This window comes from Maniola jurtina, chromosome 26 (genome assembly GCF_905333055.1).
Source record: "Maniola jurtina chromosome 26, ilManJurt1.1, whole genome shotgun sequence".
Taxonomy (NCBI): Eukaryota; Metazoa; Arthropoda; class Insecta; order Lepidoptera; family Nymphalidae; genus Maniola; species Maniola jurtina.
In genome coordinates, this window is record NC_060054.1 from 3,443,363 (window position 1) to 3,462,441 (window position 19,079).

At 36.6% G+C, this 19,079-nt stretch overlaps 3 protein-coding genes across 5 annotated transcripts in view; 2 read left to right on the forward strand and 1 right to left on the reverse strand.

Annotated features, from left to right (window-relative positions):
* Positions 1–19,079, forward strand: part of LOC123878693 — a 317,944-nt gene that overhangs the window by 199,474 nt on the left and 99,391 nt on the right. The window lies entirely within an intron of this gene.
* Positions 1,680–6,928, reverse strand: LOC123878722 (V-type proton ATPase subunit e 2-like). Its single transcript, XM_045926039.1, has 4 exons — positions 6,735–6,928; positions 6,608–6,655; positions 5,770–5,857; positions 1,680–1,811 (listed from the first exon to the last, which is right to left on the reverse strand). Exons 1-4 carry the CDS (start codon positions 6,830–6,832, stop codon positions 1,791–1,793), a joined length of 255 nt encoding a protein of 84 aa, XP_045781995.1. The 5' UTR covers positions 6,833–6,928; the 3' UTR covers positions 1,680–1,790.
* Positions 7,215–19,042, forward strand: LOC123878588. Of its 3 annotated transcripts, XM_045925864.1 has the most exons (8): positions 7,215–7,478; positions 9,103–9,240; positions 10,094–13,320; positions 13,357–15,340; positions 16,029–16,198; positions 16,696–16,919; positions 17,692–17,900; positions 18,632–19,042. In XM_045925864.1, exons 1-8 carry the CDS (start codon positions 7,366–7,368, stop codon positions 18,690–18,692), a joined length of 6,126 nt encoding a protein of 2,041 aa, XP_045781820.1. In that variant the 5' UTR covers positions 7,215–7,365; the 3' UTR covers positions 18,693–19,042. The 3 variants fall into 3 exon arrangements, with proteins under 3 accessions (XP_045781820.1, XP_045781819.1, XP_045781821.1); XM_045925863.1 differs by having other exon boundaries at positions 10,094–15,340; XM_045925865.1 differs by lacking the exon at positions 7,215–7,478 and adding an exon at positions 8,297–8,495 and having other exon boundaries at positions 10,094–15,340.

Below are 19,079 nucleotides of genomic sequence, written 5' to 3' on the forward strand. Positions count from 1 at the left end.
AATACTTATCTAATATAAAAATGTTACATTAACTGTCAATACGAAAGAGTGATTTATTTTAAACATGTATTCAATTATGTAGAAGTCTTTCCTATGGTGGTTAATTTGAAGCTCGAAAACTCGCATTTTCGCCCGTAAATGTGACACGAAAAATGATAATTACCTAGTACCTACTATAATTTGTAGTTACGCGTGGATATAGGTTTTAAATGGGTAATGGTAATAAGTTTTAAATCCCCGGGAAGATTCGTTGTTGATTTGTCAGGATAAGATTAGCCAAATTACTTATTCATAGTCCATAGTAACTTATGTAAGTCAATGCTAAAGTAATGGTATGGTAAAGTGTTAATTCAGGGTGTAAGCTACCTATATTTCTTTCTAACAAGTCAGTTATTATTGCATGAAAGACTTCATCATCCAAACTTTCAAATTCAATACCATTGACCAGAGGGTATCACACTTCATACTATTATAAAGGCAAAAGTTTGTGTGTATGTTTGTTACTCTTTCACGCAAAAACTACTGGACGGATATTATGGCTGAAAGGAATGGAGATAGATTATAACTGAATTAAAACATAGGCTACTTTATAACCCTCGACCCAAAAGAGGGGTGTTATAAGTTTGACGTGTGTATCTGTCTGTGGCATCGTAGCTCCTAAACTAACGAACCGATTTTAATTCAGTTTTTTTTGTTTGAAAGGTGGCTTGATTTAGTGTTCTTAGCTATTCAAGAAAATCGGTTCAGCCGTTTGAAAGTTATAAGCTCTTTTCTAGTTACTGTAACCTTCACTTGTGGGGGGTGTTATAAATTTTTAATTTATCATCCGGCAATATCAATGAGTTCCCACGGGATTTTTAAAAACCTATATCCACACAAATAAACTCATCATCAGCTAGTGGGTTTATAAAATCAAACTCAATATATTCAACTATTATATTTATTGAAATAAATTATTATCTAAACTTTAAATACAATTTCACAGTTAAGAGTTAAACTTAAGATAGCCTGTAATTCCATATAACTCTCTTTTGTTTCAAATATAACATTCACTTTGTTTTAAGAATTTTTTTCTATACATAATAATCAAAATGGAATGATTTTCAAGCAATTTGCAAATTTAATAATTCACCTTGCAATTATTTAATAATGAACACAAAACCATTGGTTTTAGTCTCTAAAAGTTCATTTGTATTTTTTTTCTTAATATTGTTACTCCACCCTGGATCTTAGCATATTTTAGCTAAAAAACCATTGGTGTGTATTTTGAATAATAATTTTTTATGTCATAGAAAACTTTCTTGACAAAAACAAGAACTTGCTTGAAAACTTATGGCTGGACTTCGTCTGTGTTGGTGTTAGCTGGCGGGCGTGCTCTGCCTTTATGGAGTGTTTTTTTGTTAAAACTGACTGGAAAGCGCTCTAAGGGGGTGTCGTGCGTGTGTCGGCGAGCGCCGGCACAGACGGGGTCCATACTTGTATAGTTTAACTAACTTGTTACAAATAACTACAAACTTGAAATTGGCTAATTTTGTAAAGCCAGACGAGAGAGAGAAAAAAAAACTTATGGCTTCAAAAACACATTTTTTCTTCCACAAATCATTAATTAAATAATTGTTTCATTGGATTTTGTGATTAAAAAAATTTGAATCATTGGTTCAGGGTGTTTTCGTCATTGCCTTGATATTATTTACAATATAAATGTTACAGAATTAACGTAGGTAATAAGTTTCAGCACTAAAATGCTAACGAAGCATTTCTTCGCCAGTTTGTTACGGGGTGTTCTTCACTTACTTCGGGATGGGGTTGCCCTGTAAAAAAAAAACAAGTTTTAAAATAAAGATTGATATAATAAGCTGCATGAGTGATGCGACCGTCGGAATCTTTTTTGGCTGAATTTATGACACTTCGAGGTTGTGACTTAAATTAGTTCGTAAGGTTTCTACCGAACAGAAACAAAGTACCTAGGTAGGAACAGTAAACGAAACAAAAACAATATTACAAAGGTGAAATTATTGTGTATCTGTGTGTGTATGTTTGTTGCTCTTTCGAGTAAAAACTACTGGACGGATTTGGCTGGAATTTCGAATGGAGGTAGCACATAGGCTGCTTTTTATTACGGAAAATCAAAGAGTTCCCGTGGGATTAAAAACCCTATATAAACGCGGACGAAATTCAAATTGTTTTTATTCAATTAAACTTTTACAAGTGCTTTTGAATCGTCAAAAAAATCTACCACTGGTTCGGAATGCCGTTCCTACCGAGAAGAACCAGCAAGAAACTCGGCGGTTGCTCTTTTCAAGTACACATTCTGTATGTTTCTGACTGTATAGAAATAGGGATTTCTTGGGATAATTATGCGGTTGGGAAAATAAAATAGCAGTTTTTTAAAGTACTGTCCTTGAATACCACCTAAATGCTACAAACTAGAGCAGAGAAGTCATTAAATCTACGAGAGCAAGGCAGTTAAGGTACTAGAACCCAGAGCAGATGAATTTAAAAAAAAAAACTTAATTTTGCCATCCCACTTCAACTAACTTTGAGCGAGAGGTCGGATCCCACCCGTATACGATCTCTCACTCTCGCTTGGCTGTCGAAGCGGGACAGTGATAAGTACATACTTGCTTTATGAATTAGGTTAAGAGTGCTCTGCTCTACTGAAGGGTGATTATAGATTCCTAAACCCAGAGCAGTAAATACCTATTAAAAATGTAAAAAAACTCTTTTTTTAATGAGAATGGTAGATTGAGTTTGTCGAGGTTGGCAGCACTGATTCGTCCTTGACCATTGCCTACATCCCGGGCCGAATTTAACTAGCGTACTATAATTAAACTAGCGGCACGCTATGATGGCCGGTTTGACGTTTGTCCGCTCATGAAGTTCCGTATTAATTGATAACGACTTTGAAGGAAATAATTGTATTACTTTATTGACGATAGTGATGTGCAGAGATTCATAAATTTTATCGAATGTAGTTTTAGGTTTAGGACTCAAAATTTATTTATTAAATTGATTTCTTAAATGTATACAAGTGTAGAAAAATCAGTTTATGAAGAGATATATAGAAGATTATGAAAGAGATGTGAAAATAGATAATATTATAGAAAACGAACATATAATTATTAATGTATGTGATGATAGCAGTGACGACAGTGAAAATAGTAGTATGGACGAATCTGATTAATTATGGCCTTTTGTGGCACCTTTTTTGGTATCTTTTGTATTCATATGTTTCTTGTGTGCATATAAAGTATGTATATTCATTTTCGTTCAAATATTCAGTTCGTTCAAATAAATTAAATAAACATATACATTTTTGTTTTATTAAACCTATTTAATCAGGTACAAAAACAAAACTTAATTGTTTTTTGTTCGAGAATAAATTGACATTCCACATCACTATTGTAATGTGTCAAACCGGCCATCATAGCGTGCCGCTAGTGTAGCGCGCGCCATCTCACCTCGTCCTTTGATTTTGAAACAAATCTATCAAGTATTTATAGACTGTCGACATTACTGTCTTTGTTTTGTCTTATTTTTGGAAGACCTTGGATATCAAAGGTTACTGGGTAAACGAGTGAAAGGGGTGTGAACTACAGCGACGTTTTCGGCGTACACCGTACGTACGATCAACATCATCATAGTCATCCTATATACGGCTCACTACTGAGCACGGGTCTCTACAGCATTCTGTAGATCACATCACACTAATATTATAAAGGCGAAAGTTTGTATGTGTGTGTGTGTGTGTGTGTGTGTGTGTATGTGTGTGTATGTTTGTTACTCCTTCACGCAAAAACTACTGAACGGATTGGGCTGAAATTTAGAATGGACATAGATTATATACTGGATTAGCACATAGGCTACTTTTTATCGCGGAAAATCGAAGAGTTCCCACGGGATTTCGAAAAACCTAAATCCACGCGGGCGAAGTCGCGGGCATCGGCTAGTGTCTGTATATTTTTAAATAGCTCGTCTCATTAGACGATTAAAAAAAAAACATAGTCCACCACGCTGGTCAAGTGCGGATTGGCAGACTGCACACACCTTTGAGTACATTATGGAGAACTCTAAGGCATGTAGGTTTCCTTATGATGTTTTCCTTCACCGTTAAAGCTAGTGATATTTAATTTCTTAACTCTACATCACAAAAAAAAAATGTGTTCATGAACAATTAATTAGTATTATCAATTTTCAAAATAAGATAACTATACCAAGTGGGGTATCATATGAAAGGGCTTTACCTGTACATTTTAAAACAGATTTTTATTTATTTCTACGCATAATAATTTTTGATTTATCGTGCAAAATATCGGAAATACCTGAGTATGGAACCCTCAGTGCGCGACTCTAACTCGCACTTGACCGGTTACAAGAATTCTCCCAATATCTGCCGCTTTAGACATATTATAGACTAGAGGATGCCGTGACTTTGTCCGCGTGGATTTAGTTGTTTAAATATCCCGTGGGAACTGTTTGATTTTCCGGGATAAAAAGTAGCCTGTGTCCGTCCCCGGGATATAAGCTAACCCTGTACCAAATTTCGTCAGAATCGGTTAAACTTTTGGGCCTTGAAAAGGTAGCAGACACACAGACAGACACACTTTCGCATTTATAATATTAGTATGGATTAGTATGGATTTTAAATAGCGTCGTGACACGTGTCTGGCAAGCGTGTGGCTACGCGTAACGCTCACGTGCCAGTCGGCCGTCAAGAGGCGGCTCGGGTCAACCCATTCAGGCCTATATTTAGCGCAGCGCGATGCCAGACTATTTACTGTGAAGGATGCCGTGCGCCGGACGCCTGTACGACTGAGTTTTTGAAGTGAAACTTCTTTAGTACCATTGTGATATGAGTTGTGATTTGAAACTCTATGAAACAAATAAGCAACACTAAGATTTCAAACACATACAAGTACATCTATACAATTTACAGGTGGCTAGTTAAGTGGCTGCACACATAAAAAATGTACACTCATTCAATGCATTTAAAACGGAATTAGCTGGTCACATTATGAGTAATGCGAATTACTTCGACAAATGCATTGAATGAGTACTTAATTAAATGGTGAATATTGTTAACTTTATTCCTAGAACTAAGTTCTCATGTAAATGACTTTTCTTTGTCTTTATGAGAGTTAAGCGTCTTTAAAACTAAACCTACCTAGTTACCACCCTACCAGCAAAGCTGTGCCACAAAGCAATTCAGAGTTCCGGTACAATGCTGTGTAGAAACCAAAGGCATATGGGTTCAATAAGCCCATTTTCCCCTTTGGCCTGCCATACCGTCTGGGTTAGTCCACTTCCATCTTAGACTGCATTACTAAGCCAGCCAAGTGCGTGTCAGACTCGCGCACTGAGGGTTCCGTACTCTGGTATTTTTTCCAACATTTTGCACAATAAATCAAAAACTATTATACATAAAAATAAATAAAAATCTGTTTTGGAATGTACAGGTAAAGCCCTTTTATATGATATCCCACTTGGTATAGTTATCTTACTTTGAAAATTGAAACATATTTTTTTTTTTTTAATGATGTAACCACAAATTCGCGGTTTTCAGATTTAATCCTGTACTTGTGCTATAAGACCTACTTACCTACCAAATTTCATGACTCTAGGTCAACGGGAAGTACCCTATAGGTCCGTTGACAGACAAGAAGGACGGACGGACGGTTCCATTTTTCCTTTTGGGGTACGGAACCCTAAAAAATTATGGAAAAAATTTTCCCATACTACCCACCCACCACTCACCACCTTTTTACTCACCCAAGTGCGAGAGATCCAAATGAGGGTTTCGTTACTAAGTCTGGGCCCAATCAGAGGATTCATTTGTGCCATGTATGCACACAGCCAGCTGAAACACACATTTTAATCATTTAATTATTGTGCATGTTTATAAATTGCAGAAATAGTACACTTTTACTCCTATTAATTAAACAAAGCATTTTTAAACATGAATAAATAACTCCATCAGAACCTACTTGTACTATCAATAAAAAAGGAAATTCAGAGGCTAGCAAAATGCTACAAAAAACAGTTTCTGAGGCATCCAAATCCACTAGCTACCAGGTTTTTTTGATTGAGGACTGCCCGAGACGCCTTAAGAATAAATGCATTCTCAATCTCAGTTTTTGTTAGGCATTAAGTACAAGTGTTGCTCCTAAAGAGAAGTAGCATTTGCAAAACATGTAACCTTCAATGAATTTGCTAAAAGTCCTGACTGATTGTAAATCACACAAGAAAATATATATATTTGACATATTATGTCAATATGTTTCTCTGTAATGTGGAGACTTCTATACTGGGGCAGTGGTTCTATGAAAGGCTATTAAATGCATATGAAGCAGTGGGCATAAGTTGATAATAGTAAATATAGATAACCTAAAGTAGGTGGTACCCAGTAGTTTTTAAGAATGTCAGTCTAAAAAATCTTTAAACTACTATGCAGACAACTTAAATACTAAGAATTTGGTAGATCTCAAGTCCACGTGAAGAGTTTTTTTAAATATGTATGGTTTGTATGGTTAATCCATACTTTAGAATCTGTCCTATATGGTAGGTCATTGTAGGCTTAATCATATAGAATTTTACAAATATTACTTACAATAACCAGCACGTCGACGCTGTTAACATCAAGACCACTTGGATAATCCTGAAAATGTAAAGCATTGATTGAGGAAAACGTAGTTTTAGTGATTTTTCAATGACGAGTATTGGACAACATTACTCACCCTCTGTTTGGTCCTTTAGGGGCAAAAAATGGGCATACGATACCCACGACACCCCAGAAAACGGTGAAAATAGCGATGGGGAGGATTGAAACACCCATTTTGAAACAATAAAGGCTGTTTTGAGACAAAAATTTTACGCAAACAAATATCAGCTGCCCCAAAATGGAGGCCAATTCGTTAGGTTGGTAGTATTGAACGTCGTCGGTCATATGACAATGTTCGGATAGTCGTACCGTATTATTTTGAATTCGAAATTATGTATTTTATGCAATAGAGACGGGTAACATTGGTATAATACCGACGGTAAGGTAAACACTAACCAGCCAAGAGCTTAGTTTAGCCTAGATCTGACCAAAAAATATTGATTGGCCAGAGGAACTCTCCTAAGACCACAAGAGCATACCTTACATATTCACTCAGAGAAATCATACCTCTTTTGGTCTTCAGATGACAGCAGAGAACGCAAAAGAAAAACGTCACGTCTTCTAGACATGATCTTTCGATCAACAATAATCAATAATGTCATTTAATTAGGCACAAAATTACACAAAAATATGGTGTAGTGATTAAATTTGATTCAAAATTAATAAGAAATGTAGTTCTAAGTCTAACCAACAATTTCCAAATTCTAATGACTACTCCAGTAAGCCTGAAAGACTGCGCAGTTTACGTCGTATGGCTTGGGATCTTCTCGATATATTTGAGTCTTTTGACCACGACCGCGCTTGTTGTGGTCTTTACTCAGTAAGTGTATAGTAGGCCCTTGAATACCCTCATGTTGATCTTTAGAAACACTATTGAAGAAACTTGGTTTCACAGTTCCACAAATCCATAAAAGTTGTCGCTGAAATCAGTGCGGGCCAGGTTGTGGTGCCATTAAATTCTTTCTCACATCCGGCACCGAATTCGCTTCATTTTGTCCAAAGCTTTTCATCCCATCATTTATTGTACCTATGTTATTGCTTAGTTTTCTTCTTTTTTTCCTAGGCCTGCATCATTGTTTATACTGTAATGTGTTTGTAGCTCTTCAGTTTTTCATATGGTTCATAGCTAGTTCATAGTTACTTACAGATTACAGAATAAGTATAGCTCAATACACGGTACATCGGTGGCGCGAAATTAAGAAAGTGTAAAAAAACAAGTTGCGGTAACGTAACGGAACAGCTGATAACATTTTGTGAGCCGCGTGTTCATGGAACGTGGCGTGCTAATACCTATCTAACTATAGATTACAAGGTTGAAAGGTGTGGTGAAAATTATGTGCTTATAATATAGTTATGCATGATTATAATAATATAGGTATAAATATATATACGTATAATTTTTTTGTAAAAGGAGTAAAAATAGGTAGAATATGTAAAGCCTTGATCATCCCTCTTGTTTATACTTTAATAGTACTTCATTCAGTTCAGTGTGCCAACATAACGGACATAACGCGGAGATATAAAAAATAGGTACATGAACCCACAAGTAGTTAAATAAAAAAAATGGCCATAGACAACTAAATAACAAACGTCAAACGTCAAACTCAAAGTCTACAATGTCAATGCCATGCCAAAAATTTAAATCTGACCGTTGTGGCTTCGCGTTCGTGATTTATTTTAAAAGTTAATTTCGTTTTGTTTTGTTGTTTAACTCTAACAATAAATTTAACTGTGTTTTGTAACTAATATGTGTAGTTTTGTGTAATAAATAAATAATATCGGACAATATGGACGATACGCAGGCTTCTGTGAGGTCCACGACCGAAGCTGCGGCAACGTAAGATTATGCTGACTTTATTGTTGACTTATTATTTATTGATTGATGATTGATGATTCCCTAATGAAAAAGAGACTTGCTAATAAGTGGAATTACCAATTTATTTCATAAGAAATAAACTACCTATATAATATTAAGATCGGAAACTTAAAAGTTTGACGGCTTCCATCCATATCCGTAATGAACGATAATCAAGTTCTTCAAAAACACATAGTCAATCGTTTATCTAGCGTTTCATGTAATAAAATTGTACATACATAACACCTATATCTCTGAGAGATTGTATACAGATTAGAATAGAAACTTTTAACATGTTTCTAGCCATTTTTAACCCCCGACTCAAAAAGAGGGGTGTTATAAGTTTGATGTGTGTATCTGTGTATCTGTCTGTGGGATCGAAGCTCCTAAACTAATGAATCGATTTTAATTCAGTTTTTTTTTGTTTGAAAGGTGGCTTGATTGAGAGTGTTCTTAGCTATAATCCAAGAAAATCGGTTCAGCCATTTGAAAGTTATCAGCTCTTTTCTAGTTACTGTAACATTCACTTGTCAGGATGTTATAAATTTTTAATTTACACTTGTTAAATTTATCTTATAATAATTTGCAGGAGGAAGCGCAGATCATCTATACTCAAGAGTCAGCGGCCGCCGCGCACGCCGTTGTCTGAGCTAGAGTTCAACGTAGCCACCCCCACTGACACAGCCAAGAGTCGCCGCGTCAGCTTCTCGCGAAGGACTGGCGTGGCGTAAGATATTCTTACATAATATACAGACGTAACTGTCTATACAAGTAAATAAGATTGAAGTGTCTGTTTGTCTGTGTCAAAATAACAGCTTTTTACTAAATCTGTATGAAAAATACCTATAATAGTTACAAAACTATTTCTAAAACATTTTGTCTGTCTGTCTGTTTGTTCAAGGCTGGACAAATGTTGACTTTTTTGGCAGGCAGCTGATGTAATAAGGAGTAACTAAGACTACTTTGATTTTAGTTTTATATTTTTATCCCTGAAAATCAAAGAGTTCCCAAGGAATTTTAAAAACTGAAATCCACGTGGACATAATCACGGTCATCAGCTAATCACTACATATAATTGAAAACAAAGTTCCTCCATCCATTTTAGGTTACGGTACTGAAATAATCTAAAAAATATTACAAGACAAACTGTATCCCATCTTTTTCAAATCTTTTATAACAAATGGGATAATGTAGAATAAATTATGTCTTTCTGCTCAAATTTTTAAAGGTTCAAGTTTATGCATGGCTGTATTCAAGTGGAAAAATTGTACTAACAAAAATTGGTGGCACTGAATTAACATCTTGAAACATTCATCTTTAGGCCCATTTTACTGTGACATTATAGTATTCCAATGTTTTTTAAAAATAAAAAATATATATGAAATGAGCAGGCGGGTCACCTGGTGTTAAGTGATTACTGCCGCCCATGAACATTTGCAGCACCAGAGGTACCACCAATATGTTGCTGGTCTTTTGAGAATTTGTAAGTTCGACCCTTGAATAACCCCATGTTTTACCAATGTTGTTGTGATGTGCAAAATCATACTAATGAATATATATTGTGAAACATTTGCTTGCAGGGAATTTGTCACAAATGAAGCAACCACAACCTGGAAAAACTTTTATGAAGAGCAAAACAAATCTTTGGAGAATTCTGGCAATGATTCTGTTGTAAATGTACCTCGTCAGATGTCCATCGGCCATATAGGGAAGAGGATATTTGACCAACAGTTTGAAGAAGTCGAAATTGTGGATATTGGCACTCTTCAACCAAAGTCACTCGCACAAGACTTTCATACATCCCTTAATAACCTGAATATAACCCAACAGCTAGCATCCCTCGAATGCCCGATTGATGATAGAAAACTGACTGCCCCATTTCAAAACTTCGAATTAAGCTCTTTAACTGATCATCAGAGTAAAGTTTTCCGTGATGATTTCAGTATGCCTACTATGCCTGAAATGACTAATCCTATAGATATAAATTTTTCTATAAACCCTATGAGCTCTAAAAATGATTGTGATGATTTGGATGAAATTGTAAAAGATTTGGGGAGATCGCAACATGCAAACGTTGTGTGTCCAGGACCGTTTAACGGTGGCAATATGTCTGAATATATTGAAGTTGACTTTAACATGACACATGGTATAAAAAAAGATGAGTCTGAGATGTCCATTACGAGCACAATACCAAATCCTGAGGTCCAAGAAGTATCTATGAGCATTTCTTCCATTCATAATAAAAGAAAACTTAACAATCAAAACAATTGGATAGAAGATAAAGAAAATATTGCAATAAATCCGTACGTAACACCGAGAGAGTCTAAAAACTTCACTATAAATGACTCTGATCAAATATTAGTGTTTGATGGCAAAAAATTAACAGTTAAGTCAGAAAGAGAGGCATTACCAAGTTCGGATAAAACAGACAATTTTCGTAGTAATTTGTTACCAAATCTCCCCACGGGTACTACGCCGAAAAGGAAAACAATTGTATTGAATACAAATGACGACTTGCCAAATTTTATGTTAGACAAATCGGCGATTATGGGCGATCAAGTTGAAAGTTCGTATAATATTCCACCAGTTCAACAAAGTTTTATATATAGCGAAAGTGATGTGTCGATAAACCAAGCTGTGAATAATAAAGTTGAGGCGAACAAGAGAAAAACAATTGTTTTTGAAGATGACATGGGTAATATTTCAATCGCAAAAGCTGTTCCAGCTAAGGTTATTATCAATAAGCAAGAGAAAAGGAAAACTATTATATACGAAAATGACAATTCGAATATATCAGTGACTCAAGCCGTTCCTACAAATATTATGGGTTCAAATAAAACGATTGGTGAGAAAAGAAAAACTGTTGTGTACGAAAATGACATTTCCTTTACCCAAGCGTTACCAGCTAATTTAATCATGAACAACTTAACAAAAGTATCACAAGATAAGACGATGTACTATGAAGATGTTGCTGATATGTCTGTCACTCAAGTTATCCCTGACAATATATTTAATATAATGAAAAATAAGAGTAACATAAGTAATATTTCTATTACTCAAGCAATTCCATCTAATATAATGACTAGAGATGTAAAACCAAATGATTCAGTAAAGACACTAATTTTTGACACAAATGAAGATATCGATATCGAATTAACGCAAGCAGTTTCCGACAATGTTTTATTAGCTGTAAAAAAGAATTCTGAAAAACGAAAATCTATGGGTTTCACACAGGATGGTGATATTTCGTTTACTCAGGCCGTTCCCGCTAATATTCTACTTGAAAAAACAAAGGCGATTGTATTTGAAGAGGATGGTGATATATCAGTTACTCAGGCGGTACCGGCTAGTGTTGTATTTGAAAAATTTGAAATTAAATGTGACCCAGAACCACTAGAAGACGAAAAAAAGAAATCCGATAAAATTAAAAATGACCTCTGCTTAGAAGATCAACATGAAAAGACATCTAATGGAAGAAAAACTATAATTTACAATGATGAGGCCGGAGATATTTCAATGACACAAGTCATACCATCTGATATTCTTATGATGAAAAAAGAAGCTGAGAAAATGGATATATCTAGTGACCACGATATGGTAGACATTTCTATGACACACGTTTTACCTACAAATATACTATTGCAAAAATCTGAAAATTTTATGACAGGGGAATTATCCAACTTACCTTGGCCCAATATTGACAAAAATGCTCAAAGTATTTTAACCTTGAAGAATAGTGAAAACAACGACGTTTTGATAGAGTTAACTGGCGATAATAAGCCCAAACAGCCATCTGGACTCCATGAACGTAGTGAATGTAATTTGTCAATGACTAAACCGATACCAAGTAATATTATTGATATTCAGAAAGAAATTGTTAAAGAGACAGAAGTATGTGCAGAAAAAAGTGTAATTATACCGAAAACTGAAGATTTGTTGAAAGATAATTTGTCCATCAAGCAAGATGTTTTAGTTTATCAAGCGTTGGAGCAATCTTTTTCTCAAACAGAAGTTGCAACTAGTTTAAAAATATCTCCTTCAGAAAGTGAAAGTATTACCAAAGAATCGAATGAATCCTTAGTTAATAAAGAAAATTTAACCATAAATCATTCATTTGTCACAGAATCCAAAACTACTTTAGATAATAAGAACAAAGAGGGTTTTCTCGAAGAAAAATATAACACGGAAAAAGAACGTGTAAGCAAAAAAAACTCAGCAGTAAGTCAAATTATAGTTAAATCTCGTGACGAACAAGTAAAAGCGAAGAAATCTTTTCTAAACGAGCTATTGGATATGTCAAATGCTTCAATGGAATCGGTTGCCAGAAATAATGTGAACGAATCTGCGATCGTTGCAGACAAATCAGCTATTGGTGATATGAAATCAAAGAGTGAAGGAAAATCTAATGAAAGCCTTTTTATCATAACGAGGGATAGTGATGATGACGAAAACAAAGACAATCATGTTTCAGAACATTTAGGAGTAAGTTTAACAAATGATGCAAATCAAAGAGATACTAGACATCAACCTGCTATTGAAGACATTAAAGAATCTGATGACGTTCAGGATTTACACAATAAGATTGCTGAATTAAAAGCCGTTGATCAACGAAAAAGAACCTCTAACCGACATTTCGAAAGAGTTATTAGCAGTGACTTATATGACGACACAGAAACTTTGAATAAGTCTGAAACTAAAGAGAAAAGTATGACAAAAAGTAAAAAATCTTTCAAACAGGCGGACAATACAAGGGAATTGTTAGGAATGCTTTCTGACTTCACTGAAGGAGAGAATGAAGAGTTAGAAAAATATGTTATGAGTAAAAAATATGAGTTAGAAATATATGAAAAACCGACATCCACGATAGAGATGAAAGAAAATTTAGCAATTGAAAACAAATGTGAACCGAAACGTTTAACTTTCATGCAAAGAAGACAGTCAATAGTTTTGAGCAGAGAAGATTTGTTACACAATATTTCGATGGCTCAAGCTGCATTGCAACAATCTAGATTTGAAGTAGACGAGAATGAAAGCATTGAGGATACCCATGATTCACCAGAGATAGTAGAGGAGGAAAAATCTCGAAGAAAGTCCGTCAGGATTAGTAACGAAGTCGTGAAAACCTTACACTTTGAGGAAGACGAGTCTATAACTGAAGCAAGTTTGAAAACGTCGCCTTTAAAGAAAACTGCTTTCGGTGAAACGTCGTACATGAAAGAGAATAAGGCGAAAGTTATTCCCAGTTACCTTAAAGACGTATCAGACAACCTAAAAGCTCTTATGAGTGATCTAGTGAAACCAATGGCGGATGTTATACCCTTCGATGCAGTTGGCTTAGACAAATCGTTAAAATCTTCAGTTTCCACGTGTAGTACACAAATACAAGCTAATTTAGTTACTTCGAGTCAAATAGATGTTGATGTTGAATTACATTCTAATTGCGAGTCGGTTGAAAATATCAAAAACGTTAAAACCAATCTGTCAACTAATAAAGCATTTGTAGAGAAACCTACTTCACATAAAGCAGATCGCACATTAACGCGTTCTGTTCAATCCGTCTCAATATCTGCCTCTATGGAAATCGACGATTCCCCCCCAAAATCTCCAATCTTACAAACTAGTATTAAAAATCCAATTCCCCATTCCCCAGTTAAAGGACCTATAATAGTATTTGACCATCACAATCCTCTAAACAACGTTCTGTTAGCACCGGTAGATGGTGTCAAAATGCATAAATATAACCCTATAAAATCTACGGAAACCATGCATTCGGAACACGAGAATTCCACTCAAATGGATGAGAAGGTTAATGAAAATGATATTGAAGTTGAGAGGTTGTCTACACATTATAAAGTGGATAGTGTAGTATGCCAGCAATCAACGCTTCAAGCAGGTGATAATTGTGTTGAAATATTGAAAGATACCACCAGCTTAATCTCGAATGTTAGCAAACCTATATCGATCGATCGTTCGACGGAAGGATTGTTGACCGAAGTTAAAAACACTGAAGTAAATACTTTAATTACTATGAAAGAAAATAAAGTGCTTCTAGAAGCAAGTTCTTCGCTTACTCTAGTAGACGATGCGCTCGCACGAAGCGATTTCGATGTTAAAATTGAAGATAAAACAACAGAAGACGGTAAAAAATCGCCTCTCAGAGTAATTTACCAAATGGAAACAGATGGAGAATTGCTAGAGAAAATCGATTCTGACGTAGCATCATCAAAATCGAATGTCGATGACGACAGCGACAATTCGAATATAAGAAAACGTAGCTATAGTCCAACCAAAAGAAACCAGGATAGTAAATCGAATATGGAAATAACTCCGAAACCTGTTAATAAAATGCAAAAAATGTCCAACAGTGTTAACAAAAAAATCGAACGTCTCGACGAATTGATAATGTGTTTGGATAAAATGGAATCGGTTACAGACATGGGCGAAAATTCTTCAAGTGTTAAATCTAACAAAAAATCGTCTAAAAAGAGAAGTCCGAAATGTGATAAAGTTGTGGTACAACGAGTTAGTACAGAATATAGTAGAGAAATGGATAAGAAACCTCTAGAATCTACAGATTCATTGAGAAATTTTGACGATGGTGCGAAGAGTATGAAAACAGAGAGCTCGTTTACAAGTAGCAAACGCGTGAGAGAGATGCAAGATGTTGAAAGTGCGTCGACCAACCAGTTCAGCAACACGTCGAGTAAGGACTGTATGAATTGGCAGACTGATCTTGACGTTCCGAGTTCGAGAAATCTTTCACAGTGCAGTTCCACTCATTCCAATGTCAACGTGGTCGATAAGATCAATATGCTGAGGTTTATGGGGTGAGTAAAACGGGTACTAGACGATTGTATCATCATCATCATCATCGCGTGCCTTCTTCGAAACGAAGTTTGGCGATCATCATCCGAAAAGCTTCTCTATTTAAGAGGCATGAGACGGGTCTGCTCGCAAAAATTCAAATTTAATTTGGTTTTTCGCAATTTGTAAACTGTTACGACAAAGTAGGCTTATGGCATTTTAATTGCGCCAATTGCAGTATCATCCCCACAGGTTTATGTAAAAATCTTTACTTTTAAGAAATTAGCTCTAGTATTGACTAATTTGTGAGTTATAGTCGATACTAGAGCTAATTTCTTTTAAACTGGACCCTTTCAAGTAAAGATTTTTATATGAACCTGTGAGGATGATACTGCCATTGGCGCAATTAAAGTGCCATAAGCCTACTTTGTCGTATTAGTTTACAAATTGCGAAAAACCAAATATGAATTTCGCGGGCAGACTCGTCGCATCCACCTTAAAACCGCCTCTTTCAACTTCGGGTAACTAAGCCCTGTCCACCCCCTTATATCATCCAACTATTTGCGTCTTTGGCGACGATTGTATGAACGTGGTTAATTCTGTTTACACAATCTCTAAACTAAAATAAATGAATTAGAATAGGTATAGAATATTCCAGCAGATTTTTTTAAGCTAAATATGATAAATTTAAACATTCCTTTTCGAATTTAGACGCGAGTGTGAATGGGAGTCATCGGGCAGCGACGTGTGGATGTTTCGCTTGCTGCGCTCGCGCATACGACTCACGGCGCGACTGTCGCACCGGCATCACAACGCGGCGCGGTCGCGCGTGCTGGCCGACACGCCGCTAGAGGCCGTCACTGTGGACCCCATACGACAAGGTAAGAGCGTACGACTCATGGCGCGACTGTCGCACTGGCATTGACTAGATTATTATGTATACCTAGTAAATCTATTATTGAGAGGATCTTTGTATTCAAACCCTAATAACATTAATACGTATATGGTAATGCAATGAACCCGCTATGGTTATTTAAAAAAGGATAATTATTTACAGTAAAATAAAATTTCGATTCTTAGGTTTTTACAGTTATTATCAGATGTTAGTGATAATAACCGGGACCGACGGCTTAACGTGCTCTCCGAGGCACGGAGGAAACAAAAAGGCCAAATACGGACCTTCAAAGTCGGTCACCCCTCCAGTTACCGACTTGGGTTAACGTTACTTAACAATCGCAAATGATTGATATGCGTTGTCACAACTAGGCTACACGTCTCCTATTATCTTTATGTGATTAATTGGAAAGAGTCATAACCCTCAGCACTTAAGTAGTACGACTATAAAGAAAGAATTTACAGTAAATAGCTATAATTCCAGAAGTGGAGGACCCGCTGGCAGCGGTCTGCATCCGCTTCGCCGCCGAGGCGATGCGGTACGAGTGTACGCGGGGCGGCGGCTGCGCGCGCGCCGGTGACGTCACAGCGCTGCTCAGGCGCTGCGCGCACGTCGCGCGCGTGGCGCTGCGCTGGGCGCGCTGCATGCGCGACGCGAGGTACCGCCTCGCCTACACCATCACTCCGGACGGCGAGGTGACGCTCAAGGTGAGAGTGTGGAGTATATATCTTTTTGTTACTTTTTTTTAATAAAAAATAGCGAGCAAACGAGGAGGCGGGTCACCTGATGTCAAGTGATTATTGTCGCCCATGAAAATTTGCAGCACCAGAGGTGCGGCCGATGTGTTGCCAGCTTTTCAGAAATTTGTTGGTCAGCCCCTTGAATAACCCTATGTTGTAATATAGTGGGAACGCCGCCGATGGTAGTTGATGTTTGCATGATTCTTTGCACAGTTTACTTGATATAAGTTTTATTGATTTTTTTTGATTTTATTGTTAACTAGCTGATGCCCGCGACGTTGTTCGCGTGGATATAGGTTTTTAAAATCTCGTAGGAACTCTTTAATGTTTCGGGATAAAAAGTAGACTATGTGCCTATCAAGAGTATAATATATCTCCATTCTTTCAGCCAAATCCGTCCAGTAATTTTTGGTTGAAAAAGTAACAAACATACACACATACACACAAACTTTCGCCTTTATAATATTAGGTCTATAGCAAAATGCTATAAATTGTATGTGTTCTGTTCGTGATAATAGATCCAGTTACTCGTAGTTCATTGTCTTAGCTTGCTTATTCTCTTGTCGCCATATCCTCTTTCGTTTTTTTATTTCCTAACTGCTCCTTGCAAGCTGTGGCAATCACTAAGTCGGTCACACTTACACTACAATATAGCAATATTATGTATTTCATTCTTTATTGTAACGTTTTGAGTGTCCATATAAAAAAAAAATTAAAAATACATATATATTATTTGCAGGTGGCTAACATCCGCCTCCGCTCAGTGTGGGAGGTCCGCCTACGTTTGGAGCTCGTGGTAGGGGACGCGCAGGAGGGCGCGTGGCCCCGCGCGAGTCAGCTGCGCGCCTGCGCAGTGCTGGCCGACTGTGCAGCGCCGGGAGAAGTCGATATCGCGAAGCTCGCTTCACACTTACCTCGTGACTGGAGACACGCGCCGGCCACTATATGGTGAGTTCCGTACACGCTCCACACAAGCGCAACGCATGCGCAACACACGCACCATACACGCGCCACTGACGCTTCACACATGCGTAACAAACGCGCCACACACTCGATCCACACACGCACCATATACGGAGCACACATGCACAACAACGCGCCGCACACGCACAACAAACCCACCACACGCTCGCTTCACATACGCGCCATATACGCTCCATGCAGTTTTATAAAAACTGCCATATCCCTTCCTGGTTAGCCCGCTTCCATCTAGACTGCATCATCACTTACCATCAGGTGAGATTTTTGTTGTTATCTGAATAAATAAAAAAAGCTACCCATTGGATTAAGAGCAAGCGCGTGCCAGACCTTCGTTATTTTATAAAAGCTGAAATTTTCACTGCATATTGTCCCCAACACAGCGAGGAACGATCAGCGACTATAAAGTTTGGATCATTGTGGCTTTGGGAGATAACAGGTAGTAGTTTAAAAATCTTACGTCAACTTATAAAACCAACTTTTTTTTACATTTTTCTCGAAATAGTATTGCACAACACTCCATGCATTACCTACTTAACTAAAGTTTTAAAGTTCATAGTAGCCGATCGTTCCTCGCTGTGCTGGAGACAATATGCAGAGAAATATTTAGCTTTTATAAAATAGCGAAGGTCTGGCACGCGCTGGCTCTCTCTCTACATGTATGGCCGCCCTATAAAGTTAATTTTTTTTTTTTTTTTCAGGACAGTGTTTAGGTACCTGAAAAACAAGACGCAAGAAGACGACCAGTTCCTTGGTTTATAAATTAAACTAATGTTATCTTAAGCACATTTCATTTATTTTTATTTAAAATACATTTTAATAAAGTTTAGCCTCTGACATCAAGAAATGAAATACTTAGAATTTAATTCGAATATTAAATCGCACTGTGAGACTCGTTACAAGACTGAATTATATTTGTTACTAAATTGCACAACCATTTTTATAAATGTATGTATTAAATAGTGAATATTTTTTATCTGATTAGGGATTATGGGTTTTAGCAGTCGGCAAGTAATTTTTGCAAGTTTTGCGTACTAAAACTGGCTTGCAATTGTACAAGTGACATGAATAACAGACTTTGCTATTGCTAGTGATCACTTTACAAGAAGTTATAAAACATTTGTGCCTCACTCCATTGTACATCATCTC

Coding starts and splice junctions, on each gene's coding strand:
- LOC123878722 (XM_045926039.1), bottom strand. CDS start 6,832: ATGGGTGTTTCAATCCTCCCCATCGCTATTTTCACCGTTTTCTGGGGT. Junction 6,656..6,734: donor CCTAAAGGACCAAACAGAGG/GTGAGTAATGTT, acceptor TTACATTTTCAG/GATTATCCAAGTGGTCTTGA. Junction 5,858..6,607: donor GCGTCGACGTGCTGGTTATT/GTAAGTAATATT, acceptor TGTGTGTTTCAG/CTGGCTGTGTGCATACATGG.
- LOC123878588 (XM_045925863.1), top strand. CDS start 7,366: ATGACTACTCCAGTAAGCCTGAAAGACTGCGCAGTTTACGTCGTATGG. Junction 7,479..9,102: donor CTTGTTGTGGTCTTTACTCA/GTAAGTGTATAG, acceptor AATAATTTGCAG/GAGGAAGCGCAGATCATCTA. Junction 16,199..16,695: donor TGTGGACCCCATACGACAAG/GTAAGAGCGTAC, acceptor CTATAATTCCAG/AAGTGGAGGACCCGCTGGCA.